The sequence below is a fragment of the Trachinotus anak genome, unplaced genomic scaffold (assembly GCF_046630095.1).
Source record: "Trachinotus anak isolate AG129_WGS33_773 ecotype Australia unplaced genomic scaffold, CSIRO_AGI_Tana_v1 ptg000012l, whole genome shotgun sequence".
In the NCBI taxonomy this organism is placed as follows: Eukaryota; Metazoa; Chordata; class Actinopteri; order Carangiformes; family Carangidae; genus Trachinotus; species Trachinotus anak.
In genome coordinates this window covers 6,613,906-6,630,770 of record NW_027273863.1, presented here as the reverse complement: position 1 = coordinate 6,630,770, position 16,865 = coordinate 6,613,906, and the positions used below count along the sequence as shown (strand labels likewise).

The 16,865-nt window shown below is 39.3% G+C and overlaps 2 protein-coding genes across 3 annotated transcripts; one reads left to right on the top strand and one right to left on the bottom strand.

The window, feature by feature from the left end:
- Window positions 1-78: 78 nt before the first annotated feature.
- On the bottom strand, window positions 79-4,134 carry LOC139629065 (crystallin J1A-like). Its single transcript, XM_071491421.1, has 10 exons — window positions 3,983-4,134; window positions 3,227-3,293; window positions 2,780-2,956; window positions 2,229-2,327; window positions 2,056-2,148; window positions 1,806-1,962; window positions 1,089-1,204; window positions 773-850; window positions 467-606; window positions 79-381 (listed from the first exon to the last, which is right to left on the bottom strand). Exons 2-10 carry the CDS (start codon window positions 3,291-3,293, stop codon window positions 283-285), a joined length of 1,026 nt encoding a protein of 341 aa, XP_071347522.1. The 5' UTR covers window positions 3,983-4,134; the 3' UTR covers window positions 79-282.
- A 2,310-nt stretch (window positions 4,135-6,444) lies between these two features.
- Window positions 6,445-15,683, top strand: casq1a (calsequestrin 1a). 2 transcript variants are annotated; one of them, XM_071491838.1, is made up of 12 exons: window positions 6,445-6,560; window positions 6,919-7,164; window positions 10,947-11,040; window positions 11,322-11,422; window positions 11,614-11,725; window positions 11,994-12,067; window positions 13,035-13,165; window positions 13,276-13,321; window positions 13,471-13,525; window positions 13,759-13,859; window positions 14,016-14,090; window positions 14,646-15,683. In XM_071491838.1, exons 2-12 carry the CDS (start codon window positions 6,928-6,930, stop codon window positions 14,988-14,990), a joined length of 1,371 nt encoding a protein of 456 aa, XP_071347939.1. In that variant the 5' UTR covers window positions 6,445-6,560; window positions 6,919-6,927; the 3' UTR covers window positions 14,991-15,683. The 2 variants fall into 2 exon arrangements, with proteins under 2 accessions (XP_071347939.1, XP_071347938.1); XM_071491837.1 differs by lacking the exon at window positions 6,445-6,560 and having other exon boundaries at window positions 6,759-7,164.
- The last annotated feature ends 1,182 nt before the right edge of the window (window positions 15,684-16,865 follow it).

Below are 16,865 nucleotides of genomic sequence, written 5' to 3'. Positions count from 1 at the left end.
AAGGTAGGATCTCTCTTAACCATCTCTGGCTGACATACGGTGCATACATTCAGCTCCACTGAACACTGGACAAAAGGATTTCCGTAATGTAATTTATTGCAGATAAACTCACATAAGTACATCTGAAACAACATGTTTAACTTCAACAGAGACAAAAACATCTGGTTCCTGCCGTCCGACAGTTTAGACAAGAACCTTCATTCACTGTTCTGTAAAAGCTCAACAGTTTGTCATGATGTTCTTAGCTGCCTCAGACAGTGCAACACACTCACTGTCAGGAAGCTATTGGTGGTGTCTGGTCATCTTCTTGGCATGTGCCAACACTGTGTCGTATCGCAGGGTTTTGGACGTCCAGGAAGATGGAATTCCCTCAAGTCCAATCTAGGAGAATGAAAATGTCACTTTTTATAAACCATCATATATACAATACTGGCATACTGTTGAATATAGCAAATGTAAGTCTTACCTGAGCCCCAAGACATGCCCCAATGAAGGATCCTCGACTGCAGGTGCATCCCCCACAGCTCATGGTGTCTCTGATAGCCTGCTCATACTGCTTGGCTGTCAGGACTCCATGCAGCGCTGCTTGGAACGCACCTGGCAAACCTGAAAGAAAATCAGAACCAAGGACATGAAGGTTGGTTGTCTCAATATTTGTCTTTTAAATACAGCCACCTGCTTTACAGGTACAGTAGTACTTGATTACTGATCTTTGCTCATTAAAAGTATGACCCAGTCATGAAAAAGGTTAAAACAAGCTTTGTGAGGATACCTCAGGTGTTTGGAAACACCGTGGGGATTAACTCCCGAGGAGTCCTGGAGAGATTCTCCTTCACCTCATGAATGTGCCCTGAAGACAAAAAAATGTGAGCGCATATTAAACACACATTTTTGCATGTTCCTTCAGACTGAGTAATTTAGAAAACTGACCATGTTGTATGCTTAAATTATTACACAAACTGTAACCACTTGGTATATTAAGTGAGAAATGAGGGAGAACGAAAATGAAGAGGGTAAATCCTTTAATCCCATGACTCAGTCCCATGATTGTAACGTATTGAAGCAGCAATGCTGCAGGCCTCACATACCGACAACTGCTTTGTCCAGGTCCTGTGGCTGCTTTCTGTTCTTGTCACTGAGCTGATCGAGCACTGTGTCCAAGGCTTTTGGATCAGGACCATTCAGGATGAAGTGCTCCAGGAACCTGGGAAATAAAAGTCAATTTACAATCTATAATATCTTTTCATTTTCAGTGTGGCCTCCATCTGCACCTAATACTTGATTTTGTTCTCTCTGGGTTTTCAATCATTAATTTAACCGTCATATTTGCTTCTGCACACTCAATATTTAGATAACTGTGCTGAGGATTTCTGCTGTTTCATTGCAAGTGTAATGTGAATTACTGTTCCTCATAAAGCAGCTAATATTATATCAGTGATATGCATCAATGCTTCTTTGCATAGAACATTAGGTATTGTACATGCAGCTAGATATTATTATCACAGTAGATATAACTGTCACAGACCCAGTTTCTTGTAGTGAGTCTGCATCTAGACTGCTGCCATGAGGTCTGCTCTATATTTATGGTTCTTTTAGATCTTCTATTGTTGTGTCATTGCTGTATTGAGAAGTGTGCTGGATACAAGATAACATGTTCTCTGCACCTGATTTGATTTGCAAGTAAAAGAGTAGTGTTTTTATATTTTGTTTATTTGTAAGTGAACTGTACCTATAATCACCAGAGGATCAGTTAAGTGAAGATAGTAAAGTCAGAATGAATCGGTGAATTTGAAAAACACACTGACCTTGCTGCTGCCAGAGTCTCTGCCACACATGCATCATTGTTCTGGGTGACTCGTGTGGCCTGCTCAACCTTCTCCAGCATGTCAGGCTTTCCTGCATAAAAAGCCACTACAGGAGCGAGTTTGGCTATTCCATCGATCTGACAGTCGTTCTGACATCCTGTGGCAAATACAACACATAGGTTAGAAATGTTTCTCTTCATGATGCCACAGTTACAGGGTATTACACAGTGAATCAGCACCAGGGCTTTACCTGTCTCTTCTTTGCCTGCATCCACATTCTTCAGGAAGCTCTTTAAACTTCCATGTCTCCATGGTCCCTCGATGGGCAGCTGCGGTCTTGGCCCTGTTAAATACAGAAATTCAACACCCACCAGCAAGTGACTTAAGTCTTCACCAGAAACATGTGCTGGGTTGCTTTCCTACCTCCTCTGTCTCTGTAAGGATTGTTGATGGGCGTGTCGTACTCTGATCCAGGCCCGAAGAATTTCAGTGTGCGCTGCTTCAGATCATCAACATTCAGACCTGGTCAGACAGATCAGACAGCTTAGACAGAGACAAGCATGCAACAAAAACTGTCAAGGCATACGATCATAACCCCACCCACCCATCCCACCAGAGACAATCAGAACCAGCCTGCAGCTGACATGATACTGTGGTCAAACACTACAATAAAATGCTTTTTTGCAGAATTTATTTGTTAATTTCATTTTTCAATTATGCACTTTTTCTTTATTGAAAATAATACACTGAGATACTTCATTGTGCTGATAAAGTCTGATAAAGATACTTTATCAGCACAAAGCATTAACTAGAGCTTCAAAAAACATCATGATGGGAGTACACATTTGATCACACAATTTTCTGTCCACAACCATGTTTTTGATGAATAGCACCAAAGCTTGACTAACATAAAACTAGTCTGAAAGGACCCTGAGGGAGTCTATCGGGTCAATAAGATGAAGAAGCAAGCCTACCTCCACATTCAGACAGGGACTCCAGCAGAACATACGCCTGGTCTCCATAGCAGCTCTGCTGGCCCGTCTGCCTCCTGTAGAATGGGTTGGCGGACTCGGAGCGGAATTCAGGGTTTGGATCCTGAGCCAGAATCCCCTGCAGCTTCTGGAGGTCATACACCCAGTGGAGGGGCTGCGCTGTAGGGTCAAGCCATCAGGTCAGTTTAAAGAACTTGTGGTTGGCTGGCTGTGATGAAGAAAATGCCAAACCACTGGTATTGTTTTTAAGGGCAAAGACTTTAATGATATCAGAGAGATACACCCTGAGCCGAAAAATATACTTTTCATGGTTTTATGAGGTATTTTAAATAGAGTGTAGGACAAGAAAACTCTTTTCTACTTGGAGGCATTTACTGACAGCATAAGATATAATGTAACACTACAACAGACTTGTTTCACTATCATTACCTGCTGCATCTGCAACAGCTGATCCAACAATGGCCCCCATTGCTCTGTTAGCCAGAGCTGAGGCCATCTGTAAAAACATTATTGGAATTTAGAAAAATTGTTTTATTTTCAAAAAGAAGGAAACAAACAAACAAACAAACAAAAACAATAATGGTTCAATTAATTAAAGAAGAAAGTAATTGTCAAATAATCGCCTGTCATTCAAAACAACCGGAAAATCAATTTCTCTTTGTGTATGTCTGTTTTATATCACTGGGGTTTGGGATGAATGAAACATTAGCAGAGCTCACCCTGAGCTCCAGGAAACAGAGTTCACTGTTTTATGAGACTTAATGTTTAATTGATTTAACTGATACAGTACAATAAACAATACATTTAACGATATGAAAAAGATTGTTATTTCAAGCCCTGTTCAGTGTCTGTAGGATCTTTTTCTAACATCTTTACATCTACTACCACACAGGTGGGACATAAACTGAATCATTAGGTGTTTAACTCCCTGACAGATCAGTTTGATTTCACCTCCACTGTTTTATCCTTTATTCCTTTTATTTATTCCTTCATCAGTTGACAGGATCAGTAACTACCTTTAACACCGTGTGACTTGAAGGCAGCAAATGTTTTTCTCTCTTCAACTTGTGGGCACAACAGCTGAGCAGCAACCGCGGAGATTACGAACCTTTTAACCATTGTACGTTGCTAACTAATGTAAGCTAGTAACAGACACGAACATTAGCTGACAGTGAGAAGTCTTACCTTAGGCTCCGTTTAATGAACACAAACTCGCCCTGAAACGCGGGCCGTCCTACAGTTTGTTTCGGCTGTCGGCTCCTGAAGATGAACAATGTCGATTTTACTCTGTCATAACACAACTACAACCCACGGTCCGTTCCAGCGCCGTGTCATGTGACCTCTGAAGCCCCGCCCACAGGGAAGCCATAAAATAACCCCGCCCCCCTGTGGTCACCCTGTGAACAAACTGAACAACATGACTGAAGCAACGAGCGGTGGTCTTTCTTCTTAAGTTAACAAATGAAAGATATTCATGTCCTTTCAATATAACAATATATATATTGTGGCATGTATGTGTTAAAAATATGCTTAAATTAAATAAGGCTACATTTCATAAACTACATATTTGAAAAATTCCGACAAGTTGTATAATTGACATTGAAATAAAAGTGAATAAATGTAAATATACATATAACTACCTAGTAGGTATACCTGACTAGTGTAAAGTATTAAACCCTGGAATATCAAATTTCAACAATTATAATTTCCAGCATCCCACTGATTATAACATCACACCTGCGCAAAGACTTTGAACTCAGTGAATGTAGATTTAATAACAGGGCGTCATCTGCTGATCAGGAGAGGTCACTGCAGCAGCTGGAAGCGACTGAAACTGAATCAGTTCCCGTCATTGAAAAACCACTATATGGAGGTTGTCCACATGTAAACCAGTGCCACATTAGAGGACAAACAGTTCACCTCTACACAATAAAGGAACCTTTTCATTTTTGAAGAAAATAAAGTTGTGTAATCGTATTTTGAAATAACCAGGGTAAGGTCACTCCCTAAAAGCTATAAAAGGATTTTATTGAACAGTTTTTAATGCTCTTTTGAGTCATTCCACAAAAGTCAAGTTGTAGCTATATATGTGTATACATATATATATATATATATATATATATATATATATATATATATATATATATATATATATATAATTTATTGTTTGGTAAATCTCATCATTTAGTCATCAGGGGCATCTTCTTAGTCTTGTTTGAGTCTATGTTTACTTTTAGTCTTCATTAAATCATGTATAGCGTGAAAAATAGATGTTAAGGTTTGCTGAACTGAGAAGACAAGAATGAGAGTCGATCCATATGACCCAGACAGATGTAAAGTGAATCATGAGCTATCAAGAATCAAGTCAGTGTGTAGGTATCCGGTTTGTAAAACCTGCAAAAACTTAACAATCATTTGAATGTGATACAACCTCAGTGCTTCATATGTCAGAGAGTAAATTGACAATGACTGACCAACTGTTGGACACTTCTTCTGGTTTTCAGTCATTTTCAAAGTTTAACTCCTGCTGTGATGTCACTGACTAAGGTGTTGTCAAAAGTGTGCCAACTGAAGCTGACTGAGAACAGCAAATTTAAAAAAACACAATTGAAAATATAGAGATAGCTGTATGAAATATAAATACAATATATAAAAGCATTTAAGCCACAAATGCATAAACTGACTGAATTTCTTTTTGAATTCAATTTGATGCAGGGAGTGTAAATTGGTATGGAGGCTGTTACGGAGGACATAGTGTCACTACATGAGGTGTAAATGAAACTCAACTGAAACACCCCCCCTTCATTTTGAGCTCTCATATCAGTTTAATAGATGTTTACAGTAACGCAGTAAACCACATTTCATCTTGACTTTTCACAGTCACTGACACTGGCATCTGTAACTCTTACCTTCAAACAAAATCTCTCCACCTTAGTACTGTAGGCTTGCATGTCTTGCAACAGAAAAGAGGGGTGTGACCGCGTACGTGCATGAGTGTGTGCATGAGTGTGTGTGTGAGTGTGTGTGTGTGTTTGTGTGTGTTAGGGGTTGGATGAAGTATTGCGATACCGTGTAGCCTGCATTTATTTATAGCTTACCTCTTCCCTTTCAATTTGTAAAGTAATATCACATGCCATCATCTCAAGCATACAGTACATGCACACATTGCACAGGACACACGTGTACTGTATGTATCAGGCTCAGACTCAAACTATTTCAAAACTCTAAACACTGTAAAACTCTATGTTTCACTTTCTCCTTGAGTCAGGGCTAAGTGACACCTATGCACTCAATCCTCAGCAGGTGCACCACCCTCTCCTCTCTGCTCTCCCTTCTCCCCTCCATGTCCCCGGTTGACCCAGCTCCACATTCTAGCGCTGCGAGGGTGCCAGCAGCAGCAAATAAGACACCAGCACCCCCTCCTGATATGTACTTCCCTGTCCTACATCCATTATTTTTAGCTGAGATCCAAGCAGCCATCTACACTTAATATGGGAAAAAGAGTGCCTCATATTCACAGCCACCTCTAAATCCATCATATCACTCCTTCTTCATTTGGTGTGAAGCAGACAGGTTTTCAAGCAACTGTTATCGGACCCGCTGACTGACACACACACACATCCCATCCTCCTTTATCTCTTTATTCCTGGTACATGCACCATCTCTCTTCACTTCTATCACTGTCTTCCCCTGTCCTCAGTCTGGATGGAGAGAGAAGGAGAGAAGGTTGGTCCTCGTCTCCTCACTCCACCCACTTTGACAGGTCTGTAATAAACACACACACACACACACACACACACACACACACACACACACATACACACAAAGCTGTCACCCTAGTAACCACAGTGGCCCCCGCTTCATCTTCCCCATGCTCAATTACACCCCACATAGACACACACTAACACCTATGTCAAACTTAGCCCAACCCCTCTTGCACCCTGTCCCCCACGGCCAGTTGCCCATGTGGGGTTTTTAATAAGGTGGATGCAAGAGTTGGTCTTGCTCTCTTCTGGGTGACGCGGATTGGAAGGGGTTCTCCATACTTTCACCAAACTATTTTGTTTTTTTTTCTCCCTTTCCTTTAACTACTTTCTGAAACGGCAAATACATTATCTTAGAGCGGAGCCATGAAGTGGACCTGGGTGCTTGTGGCGGTTTTGCTGTCCTTTGGGGGGCTATCATTGGGCAAGGAGTGCTTGGACTTCCCAGAGTATGATGGCAAGGACCGTGTCCACGACCTCAACGCCAAGAACTATAAGTCTGTGATGAAGAAGTACGATGTCATGGTGGTGTACTACCATGACCATCCCGGATCCAGCCGCGTCGCCCAGAGACAGTTTGAAATTGAGGAGTTGGCCCTTGAGGTGGGTTGAGATGGGAACTGTGGGGAGGTTAGGGCTGATGAAGAAGCAGAAAAACTAGCACTGGATATTGCACACAGAAACATGACACAACCTTAGAATATAAGATGGTCTTTAGAGTTTTGTTCTTGTGAAGTTTTTTTTTAATTCAGTTTGGTTGCACAGATTTTAAATGTTGCAGATATGAATTGTGTGACAGTATAATGCTGGTTGAGGGACTTTAATTTGACATATCCACATTTGACACAAGCTTAAGATACAAAAAAAAAGTAAAAACTGATTTTTATTTACAGCAAAGTAATACTGTGTGGCTATGAGAAAAATTTGGCAGAAGAGACATGTATTTTTTTGCAATGTGTTAAATGTGAAATTGAGCAACAGGAGGTGTTATCATGTGAAAGTGATGCTGCAAGGCGGAAAATAGCTTTGCCGAAATCAGAAATGCTGATAGGTGAAGTCCCAAAAATGTGTCACAAGCCTGTCGTCAGTGTCGTCAACCCACAGCAAAAAGCTGAGCTGTGAGGACCCAAGATATCATTTATTCTGGCAATGTGTACCATGGGTTAGTGTGTCTGTGTGTGTGTGTGTGTGTGTGTGGGAGCTGATGCACTTGACACACCTCCACCATCATGGCGCTCACACCTTAGTCCTCCTATCAGCAGTTTCATCACATTCCTCAAAGAAAGACATGACATCATCCCTCACCCCAAAGCTTCAGCTCACAAACACATCAAACCACAACTGACCTAGTTTGGTTCTCAGGTTACATAAGAAAAACATCATATATTAAATGTCAGGTCCAGGTGTCTTCTTCTGGGTGGCCATTTTAAAATGGACTAAAAATCAATTAGATTAAAATCTGAGCCCTCACTTACCATATAGACTTAATTCATTTTTAGACATTTTAACAAATGACTCAAAATCATTTGAAGAAACACCATCTCTCTGATTTATTCTACACTGAAAGTTGCAGTTCTATAAAAAAAAAAGGGGGGGGGGGGGGGGGGGGGGGGGGTTCAGGGTGATGACTGACTATATACACTGGATTGTGTTACAACCATATTTTATAGCATTTGGCATGGCCACTGTACAGTGTAAAGGCTGCGACTTTAAACACCTGATGCTTTATTACATTTTAAAGGGAGCTGCTCCTTTTAGAACTGATAATATAAAAATACACAAAGAAATTTAAAAATTTTAAAAAACGCCAAAAAACCCAAAAACCAATAACTTGGTAATTACAACCCAGTTTGACAATATATTTGAGCTCTAGTCAGTGGGATGACACAGAATCCTGAGTAATTATGAATCAGTCTCTAGAAAACATTGTAGCTCTTTCTCTGATTTATTACTGACAGCTGTAGTAAAACTTTAATTATGTGCAAAAGATCAATTTCAACATTTATTTTCCACATATTAATATGGATGGAACTCAATTTTTTGCAAAACAAAATTTATACTGTATCTCTGCAATCAACAAATTATGGACCAATCTTGTTACACAATAAATGAATTATTACTATTAAAATAACAGTTTTGGATAATAATAGACACAAAAAGATTAATATCCAAAACAAAGAGAGAAAGACAGAGGCGGCTCTTCTTAGCATAACACAACATCTAAACAGCCTCTGGAGTCTTTGTATGGGGGCATAGGGGCTTGGAGATTCTGGCTCCAGTAGTGCCAGCTCAGCTCTGCACTGTGATTGACACTTGCAGTACTGTACTTGTCAGCGGATCCCAGATTGCTGAACATCACTCCCACCTCACCAAAATAGTCCCTAGTGCTGGTGTGGCTTCTGGTGCTATATTTATCCCAAGATGCTTTTGTGGTGGGTTGAGCTCCCTGAAGGCTTGTGTTTCTTCTTATGAATGTATTATGAGTTACTTTTGATGAGGTTTTATTATTAGCAACAGACAACGGCAAAAGGCCCCAGGGTTTCAGAGGTCAAGGCGCCCTCTCAGGGTTAGTGAAAATCAAATGAAATATGACATGATGAGAGTGAGGAAGTCATATTTTTCCTCCCTCCGTCAAAGAAAACTGGTACGATTGCTGAGGTGGCGTAACACTGTGATTGATCTATGTGTGTTAGGAGATAGGCCTCAGACTTAATGCTTAATATTTTTGTCATGTCTCCATTTAGATTAGTCAGTCTGCATTCTCTAAATTAACTATACATTTAAATGGCTCACTGCCCAAAAGCAGATTACAGATAAGTACACATGCATGTATATATTTCCTCCCTGCATACTTAGTAAATCAAAATGGAATTAACTGTCCATTAGTTAGAGATATACTTGGAGAACATGCAGATATCAAGCATGAAATCCCACCTCAGATACTGGCCTCTGGCTTTAACTTAACATGTAGCTGGGAGGGTTCAGTTACTCCGAAGAAATTATATCAGGCCCATCACTGCAGATACACATTCTGAACACCAAGGTCCAAAGACAACTTTGCATGTTTTATATTTAGAGGACTATGAAGATATTAAATAATTTCCATATGTTATTTATCAAAAACAAAAAAGGTGCAAAAAAAGGGGGTTTTAACAAATAAATACACAGAAATCAAGTGAATTAATATTATATATTCACATTTTTAAAAATTACATAATGATAAAAAATTATATCATGTGCATAATTTTATCTATATTAGACGCTATATATGGAATCAACTGATATACATATAAGTTGAATATGGAATATTGAACATATTGAAAATTGAATATGTAATTAATAATAATAATGTATGCATTTGTTGAAACCTTTTTTCAGTAGTTTTTTGCTTTTGATAAATACAGTATGAAAATCATACACACACACACACACACACACACACACACACACACACACACACACACAGAAAAAGACCAGAAAATAGATTATTATAGAAATATCATTATTTAATCAGTTTAATTAATGTAAATGAACAAGAGAATTTGGCAATTAGTTAATACCAGCATTTGTTGCATATCTGCATATATTACAATTTATTCTCATATGTATCCTCTTCAGTTGCTTGGATTGCATCAAGTCTTAGTCACCTCAGTCACTTGCCCTTTAAAAGTTTATTTTAGCCTACTTAAATGCCAGAAGGGTAGGGTCTGCAACAAAATATAGTGCAATGCAAAAATTCTTAAGTCACAGTAAAACTAGGTACTATACTTAAAGATGTGTGCTTTTATATAATGTAGCTCGTTTTAATTGTATTTGCTTGTGCATAAATGTATATTTTGCAACTTAACCAGCTGCTAAACTACAAAACTCTTTACTGAGCCCCTCCCATCTGCAACTCCAACCAAGTTCAAAGAAATAACCAGAATTATCTGCACAACAAACTGCAAGACAGTCTGGTTAGTCAAACTATTTATGCCAGTAAAAGCAGCTGTTCGAGATCTCCGACACCAGTGTGCAGACATGTGTGGGTGTGTACGTGTGTGTGTAGTTTTTACCCTTCAAACACATTGAGACGGCCCTCAGACCACTTCCTCAATGCAGTCAGGCTGTGAATGTGCCACTGCCATTGGTAGAACCGACTGTCAGTCATAAGGTTCAAGTTTCATACAGATTTAGAAAGTGCATAAGCAGCGCTCTGAAAAGCAGGCTTTTATGGTAATGAAACAACTGAGTGAGACAACTTTGTCAAAAAGGTGTAAATATCAGTGTGGAAGACTTTGAAACACATAAGATACACTCACACAACCATGTATTCCCCTTTTATATACTGAAAGGACAAATCAGAAGCATGTCTTCATGTATGTGACCGTGTCTTTGTTTTACAGCTTGCAGCCCAGGTCCTGGATGAGTTTGATGATGAGGATATCGGAGTCGGTCTCATTGATGCAAAGCAAGACAAGGTCGTTGCAAAGAAATTAGGTAAATACAAATGTAGACACTTGGAACATAGCTTATTATTCAAAAATCAGATCGGGATCACCATATCAGCCACCTGACAATTAATCCAAAATGGCTAATATATTGTGATTGACCTGTCTAAAAAGAGATAATGTGGCTCTCAGTGTGATATTTACAGTCCTTGTACATACAGGTGAAAAAAATAAATGATATTGAGAGGAGGACACCAATGAGCATGTCTGACCTCTGCACTGCTCTGGGCTTGAGCTCAAACACTTCATATGTCCTCTCTGTTTCCTCAGGCCTCGACGAGTCTGACAGCATCTACATCTTCACAGATGATGAGGTCATAGAATATGATGGCGAGCTTGCAGCAGACACTCTTGTGGAGTTCATCTATGATGTTCGTGAGGATATAATCTCCCAGTTAATAGCCTGCTTTATCTTAGCAAAAAAAAAAAAGTCTCCATATACCCATTTCCTTTCTATGAAGATGACCTACAGAATCTTATTTTGGCTTTATCCTTTCTCTATTGCCTCCATCTCTATTGTCTGCCCCTTTTTCTCCTCCATGCCCCTCAATTTCTTTCATAGGTTCTTGACGACCCAGTGGAAATTATTGACAGTAGTATGGAACTGAAAGGCTTCAAACACATCGAAGAGGACATCAAACTGGTGGGCTACTTTAAGAGTCACAAGTCAGAACGTAAGAATCTGTACTGTGATAACCTGTTGCAATCTCTTTTTTACAGTTGCTTTTCAAAATAATTGCTCATAATTGCATACCAAGCACCTGCAACAGAGATCACGCTCATATTGCTTGATTTACCCTTGAGTTGCTGTTTTGATCTTTAAGCGGGTTTAAGTGAGCACACAAAGAGCAACAGTAATGATGAGAACAAGTCTACATTTTTAGATATTTAATTCAGGGGCAAGCTACTGAAACAACTTGATGGATGCCTATAAAATTTCAGATTTTGAGGCTTTTGCTGACGCTGCAGAAGAGTTCCACCCTCACATCAAGTTCTTTGCCACATTCAGTCCCAAGGTGAGTAAATATGTTGCATTATCTGACTACAACATTAATAATAAGAAGAAATGCATACAGTAAAATCTAACAATGATAAATGCAGAAAGTGAAGGATGCAGAGTACGGGAGTCTTATGAAGTTGTACTAAAGTATTAATCAATATCTCGCAGCGCAGAAGAAACCAACATCAAATATAGCAAACATGGTTAGAGCAAAGAAGAAAAGAAACTGAACATACAATTTTTAAGACATGTAATTCATTTTATAATTTTAACTTACATATGCGACCTAAAAGGTACAGAGATCATTATATTTAGTAATATATTGGTGAAATTAGTATGACATTAATGTCAATGGCCCTGCCAACAGATCACTGAAGACTGGTCGAAATATGAGTGAGTGTTTGAAAATTGATTCAATAAATGTTCTGATAGTGTTATTATGAAAACTATGAAATCAACATTTCTTTAGAGCTGCACTGTTTAATTTTTCAAACACGCTGAAAACACAACATTTGATGAATTATCAGGTGAAATAATGAACAGGTTAGCAAACATTAGCATAACATATAGATAGAGTGTTATTTGATCATTTCCTGCAGCAGAGTTTTTAAACCTAATCACAATTTTATACAAATATCAATGTGCAAGAATCTCCAAACCTTTATTTACTACTTAATCCAGAATGTCAGAACTGGTCCTCACTGTAGCCTAATCCTAAAAAGACCATTTGGAACAGTCACCATATTTTGCTACAGTAGGCTGTCATAATTTAGCTCTTTGTAGCTGTGCAGTATCTACATGACAGCATTCATTCCAAACTGCTACATCTTCCTCAGTTGAAATTTCAAAACATAATTTTTTGCTTCCGACAGTCACAATGACTCTCAGTCAAAAAGATCTGCTCTGCATTTCACATGGAGAATGTGAATTTCCCATCATCATGGTTCTTTATGCTCAGTCAGTCCTGTGGTCATGTGTTACAGCTCGCCAAGGCTCTGGATCTGAAGCTTAATGAGGTTGACTTCTACGAACCCTTCATGGATGAGCCACTGGTCGTCCCTGGAAAGCCTTACACTGAGGACGAGCTGGTGAAATTCATTGAACATAATGACAGGTAAATCCTATTGGTGCTATGCTGAAATCATCTCATGAAATATTCATAAAATGATCCTTCCAGAATTAATAGCAAAATACCTCAAATCTAATTGATTTTTATTTTCCAAGACCAACCCTGAGGAAGTTGCAACCACACAACATGTACGATATCTGGGTAAGAAACCTCCCAGTACTACAACTATTCTCCTGTGAAAAAAGCTTTGATTTGATTATAACTCCACAACAAGAATTTCCTGAAATTGTAAACTGTAACTTCAACAAGTTAGTCACAGTGAGTTCAGTTTTTCTTCATTCTTTCTGCAGGAGGACGATGTTGATGGTGAACATATCATTGCTTTCGCAGAGAAGTCTGACCCAGGTAAAGCAACCCTGAACTGAATGTAAAAACAGTACTGACCAAAGCAAATCTAGAAAGTGTTACATGGGGCTACAAAATTGAATTTGTCTGTTCTGAGGAGCCGTACAGGATTTCTGCAGGTGAATGATGTCATCATTTGTAAAAGGATATGAAAATAAGCCAGTTGTCCTGTAGATGCAGCCCTATGATAGTTTACTTTCAGTTTCACCGTGGTTCTCTTCTCCACTCCTCAGATGGTTTTGAGTTCCTGGAGATCCTGAAGGAAGTTGCCAAGGATAACACAGACCACCCTGACCTCAGCATTGTCTGGATTGACCCTGATGACTTCCCCCTGGTAATAATATAATGCAGTGCAACATGCTTGGTATAAACAAGAAAGTCTGTGTGAAATGTAATGATGAATCTGAATACGTGTAAAGAGCACACTCAAACATTTTTCACGTGCATTTTTATTGACTGATACGTGCATTTTTTTTCCGTTTCCCTGCAGCTTGTGCCACACTGGGAGAAGATCTTTGACATTGACCTGTCCTCCCCACAGATTGGTGTTGTCGATGCTGATGATGTGAGTTATATCTTTGCTACTTTATTCATAGATGACAAGTGCATTTGTGTGTCCTGCTGAACTCTGTTAAACACATACAGTAAACAAGGCTAGATTAGAGTGGGCAGCTGCCATGGTGTCTCTGGGGCAGTTACTTTGTAATTTGATAAATAGTGATAAATAGTTTGTGAATTTGAATTTCAACTACAAACTGTAAGCCCCCCAGGTTGCCCCTGCATTTTTCCCAAAGTTTTGGGCCAAAATCACATTATCACAAAGTATCTGACAAAAACCTGTGGCAGGTAGTTTGTTTTGTGAGTTTTTTGGACTTGGACTCTAAATGAGCTGTATGTTGTTAAATGGGGACCCAGAGATTCTTATTGCCCTGTGGCCCCCAGCAGGTTACTTCACCCACAATTGCTTTAAAACAACAGAGTCTACCTCGAAAGTTTAAAGATACCCTGTGTATTGTTTTGGATTTTTCATGTGTGTACTAAGCATGATACAAAAACGTTGCTGTGTAGTGCTACTTGTCGTGAGTTTGTTTCAGTCAGTTTGTTCTCCTTGGCTCTGCAGTCCGACAGCGTGTGGATGGACATGGATGATGATGACGACTTGCCATCTGCAGATGAGTTGGAGGACTGGATTGAGGATGTTCTGTCAGGTGAAATCGATCCTGATGATGACGACGATGACGATGATGACGATGATGATGACGACGATGATGACGATGATGATGATGATGATGACGATGATGATGACGATGATGATGACGATGATGATGATGACGATGATGATGACGACGATGACGACGACGACGATGATGACGACGATGACGATGATGATGACGATGATGACGATGATGATGATGATGACGACGATGATGACGACGATGATGATGATGATGATGACGATTATTAAATCAAGTCATAATTTTCTCTTTAAGTCTGACCAATGCAGTTTTAAGAGTCAACATCATTAACTCTGTCAAAACATCTTCTTTTGTAACTCGTTCTTATGTTGAACTCATCGGTGCATTTTGATATCTCATCTTTTCATCATCCTCTATCTGCATCTCACCAGAACAATATTCCATTACTCATTTATCCATCCCCCCTTCATATTTACTAATCCTCCATGTGACAGCGTACTTTATAAGATCCCACAGTATCTTTATTCGTACATGTAACAATGTCTGGTACAATAAAAAAAGAAATTCTTTCAAAACCTTCTACTGCTATTGATTTTTATATTATTAAAGTTTATATTTTCCAAAGTACTGGAGGGGTTGCAATGTTGTATGCATTATGTCTGAGTCCATCTGTGGAGACTGTTGCAGTTTGAATGTGTTTTATTTATGTTCACATATTTCTTTGTTTGCCCCAGTATCAAAAACAAGTGAAGTCAGATCTAAGGGTGCTAGCAGGCTTTTCTGACAGGTGTTAAGCATCACCAGCCTACTCTGTGAACTCAATGTAATGTTGTACACTGGAAGTGCTGTACATCATATGGATGTTTTCTACGATGATGAAATATGACAACAGCCGTATTCTATTTTTGTAACAAGAGAAATTTAACTGTAAAGTCTTAAATAAATGACAGCTTGGACAGAAACTCCACTACTGTATAGTTTCTTAAAAGTGTGTGTGCATGAGTGAATTCTAAGCAAGAAAATATATTATTTTACAATGATTGGATGATGAAATAATCCCAGTTTCTTAAAGTTAGTGTTCACTTAAAGCCACTATGTGGCAGAAAAATTAACACAGGATTTGGTGCTCTCTAGTGGTAATATGAGTAGCAGTGCCTGCCAATTTCTTTTTACCAATTTTAAGTGGGTTGGTCCATTTTTCTACACACACACATATACGGTATGTGTATACACACACACACACACACACACACACACACACACACACACACACACACACACACACACACACACACACACACTGGGTTCTTGGTAACGTCTTGGACCAATAAGGCCCTTCCCCTCAGATTTCTCAGTTTGCCGGCCAGTCCTAGGAAGAGGTTGTTCCAGACTTCTTCCATTTAAGAATCATGGAGGTCACTGTGCTCTTGGGAACCTTGAAAGCAGCAGAAAGGTTTTTGTACCCCTCCCCAGATCTGTGCCTCAACACAGTCCTGTCTCTCTGCAGTTCTCTCCCCCCATGGCTTGGTTTTTGCTCTGAATTGTCAGCTGTGAGACCTTATATAGACAGGTGTTGAATTTACCACAGGTGGACTCCAATCAAGGTGTAGAAACATCTCAAAGATGATCAAGAGAAATGGGTGGCACCTGAGCTAATTTCAAAGGACCATAGTACAATGTCACTGAAAATGTATGACAGTTTTTTAAAATAAATTTACATTTAAATTTAGCATAAGCCTGCAACATAACAAAATGTGAAAAAATGAAGGGGTGCACATGCACATAATGAGCAGAGGAAATGTCTGCCTGCTTCACATGAGGTGTGTCAAGATTTAGGAAAATATAGTTTTATTGAACATAATGAAATAAAAATAAAAATCTCCCTCTCAACCCTCCTGGGGTGGTGTGTGTGTCTTCCTCACACTCGGGTCCTCTGCCAGAGGCCTGGGAGTTGGAGTTGGGGCTTCTGCTCAGTATCTTAGCTGTTCCTAGGATTGCACTCTTCTGGACAGAGACCTCAGATGTTGTCCCTGGAATCAGCTGGAGCCATTCTCCCAGTTTGGGGGTCACTGCCCCCAGTTACCACTCGTGTATATATATATATATATATATATATATATATATATATATATATATATATATAT